Below are 20,833 nucleotides of genomic sequence, written 5' to 3'. Positions count from 1 at the left end.
TTTCTGATCTGTCTTTCTTAGTAGTAACCAATCAGTAATCTCTGGGTCATACTGCCCCCAGCCAATGACTGCCCTCTCCCTAAGCCCCGCCTCTGGCAGCCATCCTCAGATTTGGTAGCACGCCAAGTGGCAGTATGACCAAGTGAAGAGCCGCAGAGGGGTAGGTGGGAGGGTTCGCATGTGAATCCATGCCAGACCCATGCTGGAGAACAACAGTTACAGGTAAGTAACTTGTTCCTTCTCCAGCATGGGGTCTGGCATGGATTCACATGCTCATGAATAAAAGAATACATAGCAGTATACACATGCACAACCACGGGAGGTGGCAACAGGCTCAACATTAAGCAATACAACAACTCAACATTAAGCATCTCTTACCTCCTCACCAGGCTCACCTTAAGCGAATATGTTGCGCAGCACTGTTTGGCCGACCCTGGACTCCTCCCTGGAGTCCCGATCGACGCAGTAGAATCTTGTGAAGGTGTGCGTCGACCTCCACGTAGCAGCCCTGCAGATGTCCAGCAGGGGCACACCAGACAGGAACGCCTTGGTAGCAGCGAATGCTCTGGTCGAATGGGCTCTCGGACGAGAGAGCCGTCCCTTGCTTCACAGACCCAAAGTTCACGAATAGCTGTGACGTCTTCCGAAAACTCTTTGTGCGGTCCACGTTGAACTCCAGCGAGTGCAAAGTCCTCTCGGCCGGCGTCGAAGGCGATGGGAAGAAAACTGGTAACACCAAGAGCTCGTTGAGGTGGAAGTCCGACGGCACCTTGGGCATGAAGGAGGGGTGCGTCCTAAGCACTACCCTTGTGTCATTAAAAGTCAAGTATGGAGGCTTGCAAGACAGGGCCTGAATCTCTCCCACTCGTCGTGCAGAGGTGATGGCCACAAGGAACGCTGTCTTCCATGACAGGAACTTCAAGGGTGCCGAATGCATAGGCTCGAATGGGGCTCCCATGAGCCTGGTCAGCACCACATTAAGTTCCCACGCCGGGGCAGGAGCCTTCACCGGCGGGAATGAACGGAATAGTCCCTTCATAAATTCCTTTACCAGGCGATGAGACCACAAGGACGCCCGTCCCGTAGTCCTGGTATATCGGGAGATGGCAGCCAGATGTATTTTTATGGAGGCGTGAGCCAGTCCAGCTTTGGCCAGCGACAGTAAGTACGGCAGCACTTGAGGGGCCGTGATCCGCAGAGGGTTAATCTTCTCTGCACGGCACCAGACAGAGAACCTCTTACATTTATGACCGTAACACTTGAGAGTTGAGGACACCCTGGCCTTTGCAAGAACCTCTCTGCAATCAGCCGGGATATCGTACCCTCCAAACTCTAGCGCTGCAGGAGCCAGGCCTGCAAGTTCAGCGACTGTGGGTCGTGGTGTAGAATGGCGCCTCCTTCTCTGGAGAGAAGATCCGCGTCCGCCGGCAGCCTGACTGGCGGGGACGTTGACATGTCCAGAAGGTCCGGGAACCAGATCTGCCTCAGCCACGCCGGTGCGACGAGGATCATCCTGCACCTGGACTTCTTGAGCTGGCTGATGAGGCGGAGCAGCAACAGGAATGGAGGGAACGCGTATAGAAACAGGCCGTCCCAAGGGAATGAGAAAGCATCGCCCATGCTCCTCGGCTGTGGAAACCTGCTGGCGAACCTCTGGCACTTGGAGTTCGTCGCCGTCGCGAACAGGTCGATCTGGGGTTTGCCCCATCGTTGGAAGAGTCGATCCACTTGATCCTGGCGCAGTTCCCACTCGTGGCACGAGCAGAGCTCACTGCTGAGTGAGTCGGCAATGGTGTTTTTATTCCTGCCAGGTGGAAGGGAACAAGGAACATCCCCTGGGCGACGGCCCAGTGCCACAGATCCTGGGCCTCCTTGGATAGGGCTGGGGATCTGGTGCCTCCCTGCTTCTGTATGTAGAACATCATGGTGGTGTTGTCGGTGAAGATCCTCACCACTTTGTCCTTGAGGGACGGGAGGAACGACTTGAGCGCCCAGAACACTGCACGGAGCTCCAAGATGTTGATGTGAAGAGACCTCTCCTCCGTGAGCCAAAGGCCTCTTGCGTGGAGATCTCCGGTGTGGGGCCCCCAACCCTCCAGAGAGGCGTCCGTAGTCACCGTCTCCTGAAACGCTGGGGTTTGAAAGTCTGTGCCCGTCGTGAGGTGAGTCTGGGTGCCCCACCATAGGATCGCCCGACGGAACTCCTCGTCGAGGGGGATCCTGTCCTCGAAGCAGCCCCCCACCTGAAACCAGCGGGTGTCGACGAACTCCTGTAGCGGACGCATCCGAAGTCTGCAAAGGGGTACAAGATAGATGCATGAGGACATCATCACAAGAAGGGACTTGATGGACCTCACCCTGGCTACGTCCATGGCTAACAGTCGCTGTACCTTGCCCAGGATGGTTTTGGTCCTCTCCTCTGAAGGGGAGGCCAATTGCTCCACTGTATTGAGCTTCGCCCCCAAAAACAGTGCTACTTGCGACGGAACCAGGTGGGATTTGGGGTAGTTTATGGAGAACCCCAGCTCCGTGAGCAACCGGACGGTCCTCGCCGTATGATCGACCGCGAGTTCCCTTGACCTTGCCCGGATTAGCCAGTTGTCCAGGTAGGGGTCGACGTGGATCCCCTACAGGCGCAGCCGCGCCGCCACTGGTGCCAGGCACTTGGTGAAAACCCTGGGTGCCGACTTTAATCCAAACAGTAGGGCTCTGAATTGGTAGTGGCGTCCTTGAACCACGAACCTGAGGAACTTCCTGTGCCTTTTTAGAATGGGGATGTGGAAGTAAGCATCCTCCAGGTCCAGCGACGATAGGAAGTCGCCTTCCTCCAGCTGTCCCAGTACGTGCTGAAGGGTGACCATCCTGAATTTCTGCGCCTTGATGTATTTGTTTAACCGACGCAGGTCTAGGATGGGGCGCCAACCGCCTGTCTTTTTCCTGACGAGGAAGTACCTTGAGTATACTCCGGAGCCTCCTGGGGACGAGCTCGATGGCACCTTTTTTGAGCATCGCCTTTACCTCCAACAGCAGTTGAGGGACGTGATTCTCCTTCCTGGCCAGGGGAGGAATGCACGGGCACTTCTTTAGGAATTCCAGCGAGTGCCCGTTGGCCAGGGTGTTCACCACCCAACGATCGGTGGAGATGGACTCCCACACCCTGACGAACTTCGTCAGTCGGCCTCCCACTGGGGTGCTTCGGTGGGAGCCCAACCACCTGCCCCGGGTCAGTCTTGCTTGGAAGCGGCCTTGCCGCCTTGGCCTCCTTGGCGACGACGGGGAACCCCCTTGCTTGCCACGACCTCTGTAGGCCCCTTTGGAAGTGGAGCGGGCCGCCTGACGGTAGGTGGAGGAGCCACCGCTGGATCCTTTGGAGGCACCATGTCTGCCTCCAGAGCTCCGAAAGGGCCATCGCTGCTGAAGCACCCTAAGGGCCCGGGCCGTCTCCGAGTCGGTCTTGATGGCCTGTAGAGACTCATCCACCGCCTTACCAAAGAGGTTGTTGCCGTCGAACGGCATGTCCAACACTCTGGTCTGGACGTCCTGGCGAAAGTCTGTCGCCTTGAGCCATCCTCGTCGTCGGCGGCAAACTCTGTTGCCCAGTTGGCGAAATCCGGTATCGGCAATGTCCGTTGCCACCGTAATGGCGAGATCCGACGCCACCTCGCCCTCCTGCAGAATTTCTAGGGCCTCCGCCCTTTTGTCATCAGGCAGGAAATCTAGCAGGGGAGCTATCTTGAACCAGAGCTCCCTGTCGTAGCGGGCCACGATCGCTAAGGCATTGGCCGCCTTAATCGTCGTCGCCGCCGACGAGATGTCTCGTCGTTCCATAGAGTCCAACTTCTTACCCTCGCTGTCCGGCGGGGAAGTGGAAGTTGAAGCCGCCGCTCCCGCTGCCTTCTTCTTAGCCGCTGCCGAGACGACCGAGTCCGGCGTGGGCTGGGCCCTTAGGCACAAAGGGGCGGCATCAGAGACTCGGTACTTCTTCTCATAAATGTCCCTCTTGGCGGGTGTCGTGGCAGGGTTCTTGAGGACAGCAAGCCCCTCGTCCCAGATGTCGTTGAGTAAAGGCACCGCGAGGACCGTCTTCCTCTTAGCCTCTCGTCATTGGTACAGAAACCCCTCCTTTTTCTGTTCTTCAGGGCAGAGCTGGAAGAGCTTGGATGCCCTGGTTATCATGGCGTGGAAAGAGCCAACCTCGTCGGCTGGGGACGCCCGCGGGGGAGGGTGGCGACGACGGGATGTCTGCTGTGTCATCGCCGCCGTCGTCGTGCGTCCCCGTCGCCGTATCCGTCGCTGTATCCTCTCCCGGCGAGGGGGATGGGGGTCCACCGGCCTCACGAGCACGAAGGCGGAGAGGGGTGGACTCTCCTCTGCTTTTTCGGAGGGTTTCCCGACGGGCCTGGTTCTGGATCCTCCGTCGGGGTCCGTGGTAATCTCGTCCTTACCTCGGTACATAAGGATTGGATTGCCAACAAAATGGCCACCAAGCTATCCTGGGGCTCGGGCAATGGCTGCGACGGACGGGAGGGCCGTTCCACTGGGCCCTGTTCGTCCTTCTCGTCGCTATCTTTGATCAAGTCAGCAGGGACCGTCCACTGGGATCGAACCTTCTCGAACCTCTCGTTGAGGTTTATGAACCTCTCGTTGAGGATTATGGACCTTTCGTTGAGGCCCCTCTCGGTCTCCTCCAGTTCCTCCTCAGAGGCTGATTCCGAGTCTGCAACGGCCACCACCCCCCCCCTCTTTTTCAGCCGGGGGCTTCACAGGGGTTTTAGCGGTGGGCTGGAAAGAGGAGTCCCTCCGCAGCTGCAGGGATACTCTGGGCCCAGAGGCCGTTTCCATCGGCGTAGTCTCAGCTGGCTCCACCAGGGTCGCAGAGACCACTTCGGTAGAGGCCTTAGCCGGGTGGGTCGAGGCCCTCACCACCTTAGGTGCGTCCTGGGCCTTCGCCTTGGGGGGAGGGTCAACGCCTCGCTCCCCCTTTGAGATCGACTGGGTCCGCTCCAGCGGCCTACCCGGGTTCTCGGACTTCCTCTTCCCCGAACCAGAGCGCTGGCTCGTGGTCGAACGTGCCGGGGAAGTAGCGCCCTGCTTGGCAACCGAAGAGCCCGACCTTTCGGCGCTCCCGGAGCCCGCGGACTCGCGGTGCTTGGCCTTCTGTTGGGCCCCCGTCGCCGGGGCACCCTCAAAGGACTTAGAAGCCCGCTCAGACTTCTTCTTCGCCTTCTCACTTGCTGTGCCCTTCTCCAGCCAGGTGGCGAGGCGGGAACGACGATCTTGTTTGGTCCGTTCCGAAAGTTTCTTGCAGAACGCACAGTCCTTCTCCACGTGCGTCTTGCCCCCATGGAGGCAGTAGAGACATCGCAAATGCTCGTCCTCCTTGAAAACGTTATATAATCCGCATCCAGGGCAGTTCCTGAACAGCTCGGATCCGGGCGTCAAGCTCCCTTTGTCCTGGGCCATGTCCGTTGAGGTAGGCCGCAGATCTTCCGGAATCCTCCAAGAAGTGTAAACTCGACAAAAACTTCACCCTTGAGGGGCGTAGAAGAATTCCGAAACGGGTCCCCGTTATCGGAAGTAGAAACGGTGGAGCTTGAGGTTTTTCGATTAAACCGAAAAAAATGAGAAAATCTCCTGAAAAGGCGTTAAAACGCAGTAAAAAACTCGAGACCTAAACACGAGGACTCCCAACACTTGAGTGTGCGGTAAAAATCTGAGGATGGCTGCCATAGGCGGGGCTTAGGGAGAGGGCAGTCATTGGCTGGGGGCAGTATGACCCAGAGATCAGTGATTGGTTACTACTAAGAAAGACAGATCAGAAACGAAACTGATACTGATTTTTTCTTTACTGAGAATTCCCAGCCTGACGACGGGGAATATTCATGAGCATGTGAATCCATGCCAGACCCCATGCTGGAGAACCATGGCCCACTGTTTCTAGTGCCCAGGCATCTGAAGTAATGCCCCGCCATTCGTTCAGATACCGAATGATCCTGCCTCCCACTGGGGTCCTGTGGGTCAAGGCCTCAGAGTGGCTTTGCAGCGGCTGCAACAGCGGCTGAGGGGACAGTTGCCACTGCTGGGACTGATCTAACACTCTTTCCTCTTCCACCATGAGGACATTTTCTTTGTTGTCCTTTTTGACTGGCCTGTCCTTTCCCTCTCCCAAATGAGGAGTAGATTTGAAAAGGACAGTTCCTCCAGGAAGATGACCCTGAGTAGGAGTGTTGTTGAGGCTGTTTTATAGAGGCGCTAAGTGATTTAGCTGCCGCTTTCGAGGTCTGCAGCTTTTCAAAACTTTCTTTCGCCTTGCTGCCAAACAACCTCAAGCCGTCAAAAGGCATATTGAGTAATCTGGATTGCACATCCGGTGCAAAACCCGACTTCCTCAGGACTGCGCAGGACTGTGCTAGACGCCATGGACCTGCTTATGCTGTTAGCAATGTCCAGTCCTGATTGGAGGCATTCCCCCATAGCCTACTTTCCATCTCTGACGATTGCAAGGAAACCTTCCCGTTCCTCACCTTCAGGAATGTGTTCAGCCGCTGCCGTAATACAGGGTGTATGTGAATCTTGCAAGAGTGTAAGTCACATTTAGTCGATTTTAAGGCCATGCTGCCCAAAGAAAAAAACTTCCGGGCCCAGGCATCAATCCGTTTGTCGTCCCTATCTGGGGGAATCGAAGGGTAGGCCGAATGCCTAGTAGATGTGGTCGCCTGCACCACTAAGCTTTCAGGCGAGGGATGTTTTGCTAGGTATTCCGGATCAGAAGAGGAAGGCCTGTACTTCCCTACAAAGTTATTATTTATAGCAGGGCCAGAATCTGGGGTTTCCCATGTGGCAATGACCCTTTTTTGCAATGCTTTATGAAAGGGGAGGACAGGGTCCTTTTGAGGGCCTTCATTAAGGATGTCCGTCAGGTCGTCGTGATCAAAATTAGGGGAATTAGTGTTCCATCCCATAAACTCAATGACTCTATTCATCAAATTTCTGTACCCCGAATCTGCAGAGTCGGGTCTATAAAAATCTGCTTCAGGAGAACTATCCAGGCCACTAGCTGTTTGTAGGCAATCATACATGTCAGCCATCTTAGATCTAGGGTCTGTTCATTCTTCAGGGACATCTCTAGTCCCAAATTTCACTCCAGCTGGAGTAATGTCCTCTTTAGAGGATTGCTCCTCATAAATGGACAACATAGACATGAAAAAGTCTAGTCTAGGTTGAGGTTGATATATCTTTCTTGGTGCCTCAATAGGCATGGACCTCGGCTTCAATAAAGGTGTCGATTTTGGAGCCGGAATTAAAGTTGGCCTCGACAATGGCGTGAAAGGCGTCAATGTCATCGCCACTAGCTTCGACAACGTCGAAGGAGCCTTCGATACGGTCGAGGATGGTGTCAACGCCATCTTCTAAGTCGGCTTCGAGAGCGCCTTCGATAGCTGCGTCGAAGTATCCTTCGTCATCGACTTCGATGGCGGGTGGATTCCCGGCGCCATCTTGTTAGTCATCACCTCCGATTTATGCACTGGTAGGTCTGATATTTCTTTACAAGGTGTCGGGGAAATTTCTTCCAACGACACCCTCGACGACTTGTCGGATTTCGCGTGTCTGGTCTTTGACCTCCCCCTGTCACTTCTGGAGTGAGATGGGGCATCGTCTCCACACAGCTTTTTGGAGGGGGTCTGGACCACGTTCTCAAAAATCTTCATCACCGAGACCCTGAAGGCCTCCCATTATTTGGGGGAATTATGTTTTGAAGGGTATGAGATGACTCTTGCGTCAGCCGACGCGGACAAGGACGAAGGAGATCGGTGTCGTCTTTTCTTCGATTTTTTAGATGAAGAGGAAGAGTTCCTCAAACGACTTCTTGATCTCGATTTCCTTGACCTATGCTGTGATTTCTCACTCGATTCTCTCGTTTTTTTTTCTTTCTCGAAGAAAACTTCAAGGATTCCTCCCCCACCGTCTGTTTACCTCGACGTTCCTTAAGAGTCTTGTTGGTCATAGCCTGACAGGAACCGCACTCGTCGACCCAATGGTCAGGGTCCAAACACCAGAGGCAATTTCAATGGGGGTCGTTGATTGACATCTTCTTCCTGCACTTCTGACATTTCTTAAAGCCAGTTTTGGGCGTGGAAGGATTCGAGGAGGAAGACATTTCGCAGAAAACTGAAGTGCCGATTTCGTGACACGAAGCAGAGCTATTGGAAAAACGGAACTGAAGCCAACGGGCGCGGCTCGAGTCCTTTATACTGCGGATGACGTCAACGCTCGCCAGCAGCCCTTGAGGGACATCGACGCCGTGACCTCGAGCACAGCGCCCTCTGGTGGAAAAAAGAATTCCGAAGCAGCAAAGCTGAAAGACACAAATATCTAAGATGAGGAATACGTGGGAAGACACGATCAATTCGAAATCCTCTGTCTGACTGCCTCCCTGCCTTCTGTCTCCTGTAGCGCCTAGATGCCTTTGGGCCTTTTGATTACGTTCTATACATTCTAAATAAATGAACCAGGGACCCACCACAGCTTGGAGGAGCATCCAAGCATTCATCTTTGTCGTATTACCTGGTTAGAGGAGACCAGGTCTGCCAACCAGGGTTTAGGACCCTAGAGAACAGAGAAGGATCATGAGAATGGTTAGTTGGGAGGGGAATTGAGGCTTTTCTCCACCATCTGTTGAACTGCGTAATAAGTCTGAACAAGGCTGGGGAAGGGAGACATTCCCCATCTTTTTGCTGAACTGTCAAGGGAATCTGAACAAGGCTGGGGAAGGGAGACATTCCCCATCTTTTTGTTGAGCTGCCAATGGAGAATGAACAAGGTTGGGGAAGGGAAACATTCCCCCATCTTTATGTTGAACTGCCAAGAGAGCCTGAACAAGGCCAGGAGAAGGGGGACATTCCCCCGTTTTGAGATGCTGTGCCCGTTCAGAAGATGGGAGTCATTCTTCTGGACCAAGAGGACAAGAAACCCTGTTTGGTGTACTTTTAAGTTTGAGGGAAAGAGTCAGGATTCCGACATTGGACTTATTGCTTTGGACATCCTGACTGAGGCACTAGTTATTTTAGTTGAATGGTTGAAGCAGGGAAACCCCTCTCAGAGTTAGAGCAAGATAGGGCTTTCGGTATACTTTTTAAAAAAAAACACTTTATTTATAAATTTCACAACAAAAGGCAACCTGCTCAAACGGTGAATACAACTATCAGTACATCATTTGGAATAAAATCATACACAGCAATAACCTGGACTACAATAACATATCTAAGGAATCCTTAAGATTTGAATACATAATATAAGTTACATTACACAACTCAATCTTATTCATAACATGTTCATCCCATATATAGAATTAACACAAAACACAGGACAAGAAAGAGAGAAAGAAAAGAACAAAAAAGAGAAAAGGGGGGCTGGAGGGAAGAGACATCACTCACATATACACGTGTATAAGATGCAAATAAATTACCCAGTTAATCAGTTTCTTTCACCAACCATTTTACTTTTTCATTTCAATAAAAGTTTATGCCAACGATCATGACCCCTCGGTGTCACAGGGCCTCATTACGACCCAGGCGGTAGCCGTGCCCTTATTAAGGGCACGACCCCTGCCGGTAATGATTTTTTACCGGGTCCCAGAAAAGGGCAATAACCGGGTCATTCCGACCTTGGCAGACCCGGTAATTGCCCTTTTACGGGACCGCCAGGGTCCTAATGAGGCCCACAGTCTTACTTCTGCACCCTTACACTCTGCAGTTAGAGGTAATTTCATTGGAATAGTTTAAATAAGAATAGGTAAACAAATAGTGGGACAAATTGCAACCACTACACTAATATCAAGAAAACACAAGAGAACTTCACAAATTGTATACGCAGCGCCGATATTGCAGGATTCCTACAACAATTCCTTGCTCCCCTACTTGGCGCACATGAGCACTGCCCCATGGGAATTTTACAACTGGCAGCTTAACGTATCCTTACTAATTGGTCAAGTTTGGTGCAGTATCCCTGTGCTCTTACCTGCTTTTTGATACTACATTAATATCATATTTCCTGTTTTAGGTGAATTTACCAGAAGCACTTTTGGATTAGTGCAATGTCACTGTAGCACGAGAAGAGATAAATTATCCCTTCCTATTTTTTATTTCAAACAAATAATTATGTTGAATAATTAATTAGCACACATGACACATAAGATCCATACAAGTTGTATTGTATTGTATTGTATTCGTTATTTATATAGCGCCCTTTCCCCATTTGTATGGTCTCAATGTGCTTTGTGGTTTGAAAGCCATGAGGGACCAATGTTCATGAGTGGGAGATTTTAAGAGTTAATTATTTTAAGATGCGTGTGTGCATTTTATCAGGTTAGGACTTAGATGGACGGACTAGGCTCCAGTAAGCAACCAGAAGGTCAGGCGCATGGGCGGGTTTTGTTGGTGGTTTAGGATACAGTGTTAGTGCCAGAGATTTGATGTGTGCCCAGCTAGACCGAAAGGTTAGGTAGGTCGTCGCTATATGGTAATGGTAGAGGTGTTGAGGTACGTCAAGGGTTTCAGTTACCGCGGCTGTGAGAGCTGCTGGACCGGAATTGCATACTCATAGCTGAATTCTATAGTGCATGGGTGGCCGTGGCTTCGGCTTTGTCCACAGATGTGCTGCAAGGTATACATACCTTAAAATCGGATGGAGTTCATCTTCAATGTCATTTCCCTCGTTCCAATGAGATTGGCTGGTCTCGCCAGTTGTGTTCTCCCTAGATTGAAAGCCTGAGTAGTGGTGCAAGGTATAGACACCTTAAATTCAGATGGAGTTCATCTTCGATGTGATTTTCCTTGGTCCAACACGAATGGCTGGTCTCGCCAGTTGTGTTTTCCCTAGGTTGAGAGCCTGAGCGGTGGGAAAGGTGCCCGAGAGGACGGGTGAGTGATGTACTATCGTCAGGAGGTGTAATGGGGGTGCCAAATTTATTACGGTGTGCCGCTGTGATCGCTGCCGGCATCCGTGGAGGTTGGGGTGGATAGGTGTGATGTCGGGTTCGGTCCAGTGTTTCTGTGCGCGTATCAACATTATAGAGTGCGAGAAGGTTTCAAGAGGAGGAAGGGAATAGCCAGGTTTTGAGGGCCTTTCTGAATGCCAAGTGATTATTAATGGTGCAGATTAGCAGGGGCAGAGAGTTCCAGATGATCCGTGCTTGGACGGAGAAGGAGGATCTGCCATGTCTGGTGCAGTTATAGTGTGGGCCAACTAGGAGAGATGCTGTGCCGGATCTGAGTGTCCTTCAGGGGTGGTAGCGAGTGAGTTTGTCTTGGAGGAATTCCAGGCCCATGTTGTGGATGTGTGTTAAGTGATGCATATGGCTTTAAAGGTAGTGCGACAAACAATAGGGAGCCAACGGAAGGCTTTTAGTGTAGGGCTGATGTGTTCTCTGGGAGGGGGACTGAAGAACAGGCGGGCCGCAGCGCTTTGGATTTTTTGCAGTTTCCTAACCTGAAACGCTAGTGTTCCTAGATAGAGGCAGTTTGCATAGTCTAAGCAGGAGAGGATGATGGAGAGCGAAGGCAGAGAAATAGTGGGGATAGGTGGGGTATGGAAGATATGCCTGCGGATGCATCGGTGGAAGAAGCAGGTCTTGAATACGGAGTTGATGTGTTGAGAGAGGGATACATCTGTGTCCAGTGTGCATCCAAGGTTTTTCACTGAGGTGGAGGTTGCCAGAGAGGGACTAGGGATTGAGGCCAGGGAATAGGTTGGGGGAAGACATGTCACAAAGCAATCAGGTTCCAACTTGTTGAAACTAGCATCTATGAAGGTCTCCAGGACAATAAATAAATGTCCAGCTATAGAAAATGGTTACCTCAGCTAGTTGACCCTTTTTTCACAAATATGAATGTCTTTTTTGCTAAATCTTTATTTTTGCCATATGGTGATTGATCCCATGTATTTAAGTTAATATTGTTTGTTTGTCAGATGGATTGTTCTTGGAGGGCGATGGTTTTTGTATCATATTTGTTGATTTATGTATCGTTTGCTGCAAAGTTAACATATTTACTTTGCCCTTCATTTTAAACTGATATTTAAGTACAGAATGGACACATAATTCCTTTTCATACACTGAGTCAGTATAGTTGTAAAACATGAGGTTTAATATATGTAATATTTAATGTTCCATGTACATTTCATGTGATAACCAGTTAATGAATTTGCTATTTACATTAAAATATGTTTTCTACTAAAACAAGTATAATTCCTTTAAACAGGTGTCATGGTCTAATACATCCAATACACGAGTGGAGATATCCACCTAATACATTCATACATTCAATAATAAATCATTGCATAGTGGTTTATCCCAAATGACATCCACGTTCTTATTCGTTTAATTCGTATAATTACAGGTAGGAAATAAGCTACAGAAATAGAAGTTGTGGAAAAAGTCTAAAAAAAGTTCATGTAACAACAAAATTGCTGAATGGAAAATAAAAAACAATCTTTTAGAAATTGACCAAAGCATAGGAAATGCACACTCATAAGAATGTCAAAGATAAAGTAAGAATACAAAAAGCTTGAAAATACAACGCATATCAAATATGATAAGTATACAGAGCAAAACATTGTCACCTGTTTGAAGTTGGGAGATGCTCTCATTCCACCATGTGACCTCATGTGTCCATTCAAGGCAGGCAGACTCTTAAACTCCTTGTAGCATATGGAACATGGTAGCCTGTTTTTTATGTCACCTTTTTCAAGAAGGGGTCCTTTATGCTGCAAACTGTTGTGATACAGAAAGAAACCAAATAACCATATCTGCTGTAACACCTATTGAAGCACATTTTCTCTCGAATAATTCTACCTTACAGGCACAATTGGTTACAGAGACAACCATAATATGTTTCATCTAGAAACTATACAATCTAAACACAACCACATAAGATTCATTGTATTAAAATGCAGTGAACAAGTGAACTAGTCAATTATTTTATAATTTATGAGATGGGCTACTGTCCATTGCGCCATGAAGTCTTGGCAAATGATTAGGTAACCAAGATGCAATGCATTCACATACATTAAGATAAATGAACATCAATATTAAGAAGAGGAAATGTTCCCTTTCTGGTGTGGTTGGCAGATGACTCCATGTCGCAGGGTGCCTGGTGACATGGAGTGTTCTGGTAACCTTATTTCGGTTTGTGGTGATGTTGGTACTTGTCCTTATGATGGATCTGGAAACTGTTTCGAAGATGTTGTAATAGATGCTGTTGTAGTAAAAAAAAAAGAACAGGACTGTTGCCAACAGCACTCAGCACTCAGCCAAAAGAACAGCACTCAGCCAACAGCATCCTATATGTCCCATGCAAATGCGTAGTTTAGTTTAATATATTAGATAAGCACAACATTCTCAATTGGACATCTTGACACAGTCTCTTGCAGGTATAAATCAGCCCATCATGTGATGTTGGCCTCTTGAAGATTCAGTCAGGTTCGCTCTTGAAGATTCAGTCAGGTTCTGATGGCCTTTCTAAAGTAAACATATGTGTTTCTTTTTACATACGTGCAAAGATAGGAAATAACAGAATTGGGATGCCGTACATGCAGAAAGTCTTACATCCGTCCAGTCAGATTTTGCTAAAGCAAGGGTGCTCAAGAAGATCGCAGGGGGCTAACCTCAAGATGCACCTATTTAAACATAACTAAAATGACCATGGACACCACTCAGTGCTATATAAAGGAACGTGAACTATGTGTGATTGTAGACTGTCAGCTAGTGCAAAGGCACAGGGAAGGGTAGGTGTGGTCTTGGCATTTTAATACTTGGCACACTGTGGTATTAGCTAAGGATGCCAAGGCTTTGTTCCCACAATGTCATCCTCTTTTCCAACTGTTTATTGACATTTGAATAAGAAAATAAGCATCACACTACACATTGAAAGTGAAAATGTGAGCGAATATTCCCCCTCAAAGAACTTAACTGTCCTGTAGGGAATTCCTCAAATGGCAGGTCATGTATAAACCTGTCAAAATTTTGTCATAGGCGCCCCTCTGCAAAGATTCAGTCAGGTTGTTTTTTTTTTTGCATGTGTAAACCTGTACCAAAAAAAGGGATATAATGTTGAGTACATCAGTCATTTAGTATGTTCAATGCCTTGAGTCCCAGAGGATAGCTGACAGAGTTGCAATCCTTATCCAACTAGTCGAAGAACAATAAACATATTGGGCCTCATTAAAAGTGTGCCCGTCCGGTAACAACGGTGCCGGTAAGTCTACCGGCACCGTTGTTACCAGACCAGCACACTACCGGTCTACTTGCCGGAGTTGTTGTGCCCGGCAGGTCAGACCCTGCCGGCCACAACGGCCATGGTAAGCAGACCTAGACGGAAGCACCGGCACTGCAATTAACGGTGCTGGTGCTTCCGTGTTCCCCGTTCCCCTTGAATCCTATGGGACTCAAATGGGAATGGAGATGAACATTTACCGGCGCCTTACTTCCCGGAACGCTGGGGTCGTAATTCCTCGGTAATTCTGGCAAGCCAGGCGCCGGTAAATATTGCAAGTCTGGCAGCAACCTGCTGGTTTTACCGGCACGGCTACCGCCAGACTTGTAATGAGGCCCATTGAATTAAAGCAGTCCTTCACACCAAGTAAGGTATTTATAATTATTACAAGGCTAATATGTCCCATAACTTTGACAGCATTAAAGTTGGGGTTGTTCTGGCTTCCCACACAGTGATACAATGCATAATTTTACCTTTCTCATTAACAGTCAGTGATGACCCCTGTGTACCTCGTCGCACTTGTGTTCCTCATAGCTTATGCTGGAGATTGACATGGTGCCAGCGTGGTGTGAGACGCCTGATGATATTCTCCCAACTTCTCCCTCTGAATCTTCCATTCAGGTGGCCAGGGAAGGGCTGTCGCTTTTGAAGCCCGACCCTGCGGGTGGACAAGCGAGGGAGGATCACCTGAGTGGAGGGTCCTGACGGATTGGGAGGAGAATGCTTAAGGGCGAAACATGGTATTCCCCCATTCCCAACACACTCTCCCTCAGCCTTCATGGGGTATTTTCAATCTCACCACATCTCCCCCGCCCCATTTCCAACAAATACAGAGACGAGGAGGAGGCAACTTAAAGCAGTAAAGATTAAACATAGAAACAACATGGGGAAAGTAAGAGAAACCGATTCCTACTGAGAGTCATGCAGAGGCAGGCATTGATTAATTACCACTCACACATAACTCCACTTGACTATTTTCAGAACTATAAAAGGTGTCTTTTTCAAGAGAGGGAGTGAGCTAGGGATCCTGTCTGGACCAGACGAGCCAGGGAGCAGAGACTAACAGGAGGGGAGGTCTGGAGGGGAACAGCGTGCCGAAATGCTGTGCCTGTGCTCCTTAACGTTGATAGTTGCCTATTTCTTTCTCTCCAAGTTATTCCTTGATGTTGACCTCAGGCTGTGTTTCCTCTTTCCTTTCGGATCACGTACTGTACTTGATTTGCCTGCTAGCGTATTAAACCCTGCCTGTTCACTAGAATGCCTGGCTCTACGTTTTGTACCTATCTCGCCTGCTTGTGTACTGAACTCTGTCTGTACTCAGGACTGCCTATTCCATGGATTTCCTACTTTTATTTGGTTTCTCCTTTTTGGATACTGTGTTCCTGTGGATTACTTTGGTTTTTGGTTTCTTTCCCCCTATTTCTTGGAACTATCTAGGTCGATCTGTTTGTAGTCATTGTGGATTGTTACTTAGTTGGTGTGTCAAGACTTTGAGACTTCCGCTCTGGCCGGCTGGCTTCTTCCCTGTTGGGAACCAGGTTAACCTTGGGGAGAAAGGGTTCCTTGGTTTTCTTCGTATTCACGCTCTCTTCTTTTCTGTTTCAGATACCCAACGACAAAACAGGCTAAACTCACCAGCCTTTTTGTCTGACCGATTGGCCCCTGTGTTGTTTTCTATCCAGAGGAGCTGATAGGTCAGAGTAAAAGACCTCCTTATTGGAGCCCCTCTCAGAGGGTTGCTACAATCCTTGGCTACAGGCCTTCACAGTATGATTATTGCTGTGCAGCGAGACATGCTGGACAGCTGAAGATTGTCCTGGCATCTGTCGCAACTGCAGGATTGCACCAAACTACATTTCCTAGGGGTTCCAAGGCAGCACAGGCAGTGTCGTTGCTTCCATCAGGGGTGTTGCTAGGTCTGGAAAAGATCAGGGCCTACTCTGATGTCGATACTGTCAGAACTCAGGGTTAGCTAGCCTTTTGGTTGTAGCTCCTGAGCTTCTATCTGGGGCTACAACCAAAAGACTCTGGGCTATAGCCCCCTCAGCCACCACCTAGCAACACCTCTCGCTTGCATCATTCAATTACTCTATCATGGGACTCTGCACCACCCGGAAACAGATGGGATCGAAACGCCACACTAACGAAGACCTGACAGCTTATAGGCCAGTTTAAAGCTAACCCTGCGCCTCACAGCTCTGTTAATCCCTGCCAGGCACGTTTCGGCTTGTTGTGTTCCTTCCGTTCTTGTCGACCCGGGGCATTTCGCTTTTGAATCTGCCTTTGGATTGAGATTTGGCTTTGGTGACTGTTGGATTCCTCTGATTTTCGGAACCATGGATTTCTTTCGACTACCCTTTGGATTGTGTCTTTCTTGTTAGCTACGCAGTGATTAACTCTTCAGAGATCTTGATTCTTTGACCCCTTCAATATTTCCTTGGATTATTCTTCATCTCAAGCTCTGAACTAGTTGTACTTGATCTTCCCCACAGTGAACTGTGCCTCTGTGGATCTGGTTACGTGGACTGCCTGCTTGTCATTCCTATCGATGCTCCTCGTGCTGTACGGGATAGGTGCTCTGCCAGATTCCCTCACGCAGTTCTTGTTTTGGAATTTTGTTCTTATTCAGTTCTACCTTCCTGCCAATCTCCTTTCCTCCTTCTAAAGAACATCAGGTAATAAATGTTGGTGTTGTGAGTTATCAGTCATTCAATCTAACCACATTTCCCTGTTTCCTTGCAGCTCCTGTACCAATGTTCTTAGTTGCACCTTATGGGACTTTGGTCTGCCCACTTTTTGGGCAGTAACGGGATTACTTCTGTTTTTCCGAGTTTGGCCTTGCACTATAGGATTTACCTCTAGCACGATGCTGGAGGTAAATCTGTCATTTTAAGACCAAAATTCGGTGGGTGTACAGCATCGAATTACTGCCTGTGATAAATCCACCAAAAATACCCATGGAGTCCTATAAACTCCAAAAATGTGGATTTACACCACTCTATCACCACGGGATAAAGATGCAGTACCAGTAAATGCTTTTGGTGCTAAACTTGTAAGGGGGTCCCCAGACCCTAGTATGACACTGCAAGCTGAGGGCAGACGCAAGACATCACAGTTACTGAGTATGAGAGAAAGTACAGCAACCCACACTGGGGATGAGATACGAGAGAGCAGGGGGGGGACATGACTGTCAAGAGAATGAAAAGAGTATGGTTTCCTAGTCAGATGGTGGAAGAAAAGCGGTACAGGCCGTGATATCAAGTCTGCAGAGAACAGGGAAGACCTCTGGGCTATAGCCCCCTCAGCCACCACCTAGCAACACCTCTCGCTTGCATCATTCCATTACTCTATCATGGGACACACAGTAGAAGCCTTGAGAGTAAGCACCAGAGAGAGCACTGAGAGAAACAATATTCCATGCACTCACCGGAAGGAGGAGAAACTCTTACAAGGAGAAGTAAGTCTGTGGTAACAATGATTTTACCATGATCTTCAACAAGGATCTGGAAAAATAACTGGGGATAGATGGGGCTGTAATCAGGTTTCCAACAAAGTCTTACATGCCTTTCGTGAAATGGGCCTCCAAGATGTATGGAGAGAAGTTCATCCCATGTAGAAATACCTCTCCTGGTACTCCCATGTGCATGGGAACTGGTAGAAAACAACATGATGGATAACGAAAGGTAGCTAGAAGCTCCAAGATACGCAATGTCAACTATGCCAGACCATGCTCCATATTTCGAGACATGGGCCCTCATTACGACCCTGGCGTTGGACCTTGGTGCTAATAGCACCATGTTCCATGCCGGTAACTTACCGACTCTGCCATGGCGGAATGGGGAATTACCGCCCCATTCCGAGGTTGGCGGGGCGGTAATTCCCCATGCCGCCATGGCCCTTCCCCATTCCCATTCCCATTTTTGCCCCATAGGGCTCAATGGGAATGGGGAAGGCGCTAAGTACGGTACCGTACTTAGCATCAAGGTCCCTTTGCGGGTTGGTTTTTAACGCCTGCAAAAAGCAGGCGTTAAAATCGCCAACCCGCAAAGGGACCTCGTAATCAGGCGTTAAGGGGTTAACGGCGCCGCCACCTTTTACGGCGCCGTTAACCCCTTAACGCCAGGGTTGTAATGAGGGCCATGGAATTGGTGCCCAACGAGCCAGAGCCTGGGAAGTGGAAGCTGGCTGTTTAAAAGATTTTGAAGAGGATATTGCAGAATTTTTCACAACTGGCAACATTTCAAGCACTACTGAAAGAACACACTTGGCAACTGTAAAGGACATCTTACAAGTCTAATTAATGGAGAAGTACAGCAGACTTAAACACAGGAGGTGGTCCGTTTTAACAAAATCAAAGCGCTGCAGTTCCAGCATAGGACGTAAGGCCCTGTCAGTGCCTACATATGACAACAAATGGTTAGGAAACAATTAAATGTGCTCTAGGTTAACAGGGCAGAGGACGGAGTAAACAATGAATTGACTTTTGGAAAAATACAGAATGCCTACGTTTTCATTTCTGGAGACGGGCTAACTTTGCCAATTAGGTGGGGGTAATCAAGTCTCTCAGCTCTTAAAGACCTCTTGGGAGCCTTTGTAGCTTCATCATAGAAAGCACAACCGTTACACCATCGAGCAGTAACGCAATTAATTTCAGTCCTCTCTAAGCCAAGGAGTAATCCTGCCTTATTCACATCATATCGGCCCTAGCACTTAAAAATATTAATGCTAAGATGTTTGCCAAAATCTTGGCAAATAAGCTGTAGCCATTGCTTACTTCATTGGGGGAAGAAATCAATGCGGCTTTATAGTGGGAAGACAGGCATTCAATAATGTCTGCAGGTCAGAAAATATGATTGGGGTCACAGATGTAATAACCTAGTCAAACCAGCTTCCCTAAACACTCAGAAAATCTTTAACAAGGTATGATGGTGTTTTCTACAAGAGGTACTAGTAGGTGTACAAGATATACCCAAACCCATGAACCAAGTCCATAAGAAATGTTAAGGAAGATTTGGAAGTAACCTCAAATCAGTGCCAGAAAATCTCAGAAAATGTTTGCAAAACAATTAAAATAAATCCTGCAGTTCTACCAACATTCTCTAGAAGCATGGGCACAGTGCTCAGAGCATGGCATCCTTTTCAATTGAAATGAGCCCTAAAACAGCTCATTACAAAAGTGTTATTTGGCGGAGGGAACCCAGTATGTTTATACTGTAATGGAAGCGGGTCTCGGCATCAAATGTTTCATCATTTGAACAGCAGGGTGCAAAGTAAAGGGTAAAAGGCATCAAACAAGGTTGTATGCTGTAAGCTTGTGCGCCGTCTTTTGCCCTTCACATTTGCACGCCGCCATTTGCACTCCACAGTGCAAAGTGAGAAACACAACCTGGCATGCTTGCATGTCAGGCTAAGTTGATTTTTCACTGTGAGTAAAGTGGCGCTCACGATTACAATTAAACCCTCTCCTACAAGCGAGCGTGTCGGAAGGGTTTAATTTCAATTGTGAACACTGCTGTTGCTGCACTAAGAGCTGTTTCCCTATCTCAAACCTAAGGATCTATCGGATGTCCGACTGTCCAAAGTAAAATGTCCTATGTCCAAAGTCATATTCGGTCCCTCACATTCTAACAAAATAAACTCGTAGGTGAAAAGGGTAATGTCTTTGGCCTTGAGTGATTTATAAATGTTCAAAAAGGAAAATGCGTAACTCCAACACAAAAGTTCCAGAAGGATAGAGTTCCTTATTCCAGGGGGTGGTTTCCGTCCCCTGGATTTCTCTTGCCTCTGTCGTATGTTCAAAGATATCAGTTTCTTGGGTTTCTCTGGCTCCACAATACCAACTTGGCTGTTTGTCTTTAACTTGTTAGGATACCTGGTGTACTTCCTTGTCAGGTTTTGCTTTCTCTCTTCTTGTTCAACAATTACCAATGATACACAAAACAACTTGACTATGAGTTTGTATCTAGGTAGGATAACGAGTTACTCCTTTGCCATATTTTCACACCTCTTCTTCTTGTTGACCAATACAAATAACACACAAAACAACTTGGCATGTGATCCTCCCTCATATAGCTGCCCCCAGGGGTATCAGGTAATAATATCCCTATAAATATGGTTGCCGTGTATAATGTCGCCGGGAAAAAGTTGTGGCGACATTATATAGGTGACCATATATATATATATATATATATAGGGACAGGGGCAGCGGGGGTGTCCCCCACTCCACATGAAAAATAAAAAAGGGTTTCATGTAATTATGTCCCCACAAAAAACAGCCATTTTTGGGCGATTTTTTTGTATGGCGATAATTTTGAGGGGACATCATTACATGGAACCCACGCATGTTCAGGATCAGGTAGCGACTGCCATCCCCTGGCCACATGGGGAGAGGTCCCCGCCGGGGAAATAGTGATAACACCATCGGATTCATTGCATACCCTTAAGAATGGCTTCCCACCCAAGGGCTATTCTTTCTACTTTGGCCTGTGGTTTCCCCTAGGGAAGGAATTTCTTGTTCAACCTTGGTATCCCACATCCAAACAGGACTTTCAGGTCCAAACCCA

The 20,833-nt window shown here is 48.4% G+C and overlaps 1 protein-coding gene across 3 annotated transcripts in view; it reads right to left on the bottom strand.

Moving 5' to 3' along the window:
- TRERF1 (transcriptional regulating factor 1) overlaps window positions 1-20,833 on the bottom strand; it is a 2,539,264-nt gene that overhangs the window by 1,784,799 nt on the left and 733,632 nt on the right. For all 3 annotated transcript variants that reach the window (XM_069608500.1, XM_069608502.1, XM_069608501.1), the window contains exon 5: window positions 12,619-12,769. In XM_069608500.1, coding sequence (XP_069464601.1) covers window positions 12,619-12,769 — 151 coding nt within the window. The remainder of the gene's footprint in view (window positions 1-12,618; window positions 12,770-20,833) is intronic.

The sequence above is a fragment of the Ambystoma mexicanum genome, chromosome 4q (genome assembly GCF_040938575.1).
Source record: "Ambystoma mexicanum isolate Mex_15411 chromosome 4q, UKY_AmexF1_1, whole genome shotgun sequence".
Taxonomy (NCBI): domain Eukaryota; kingdom Metazoa; phylum Chordata; class Amphibia; order Caudata; family Ambystomatidae; genus Ambystoma; species Ambystoma mexicanum.
The sequence above is the reverse complement of the archived record's forward strand: the minus strand, read 5'-3'. Positions and strand labels throughout refer to the sequence as shown.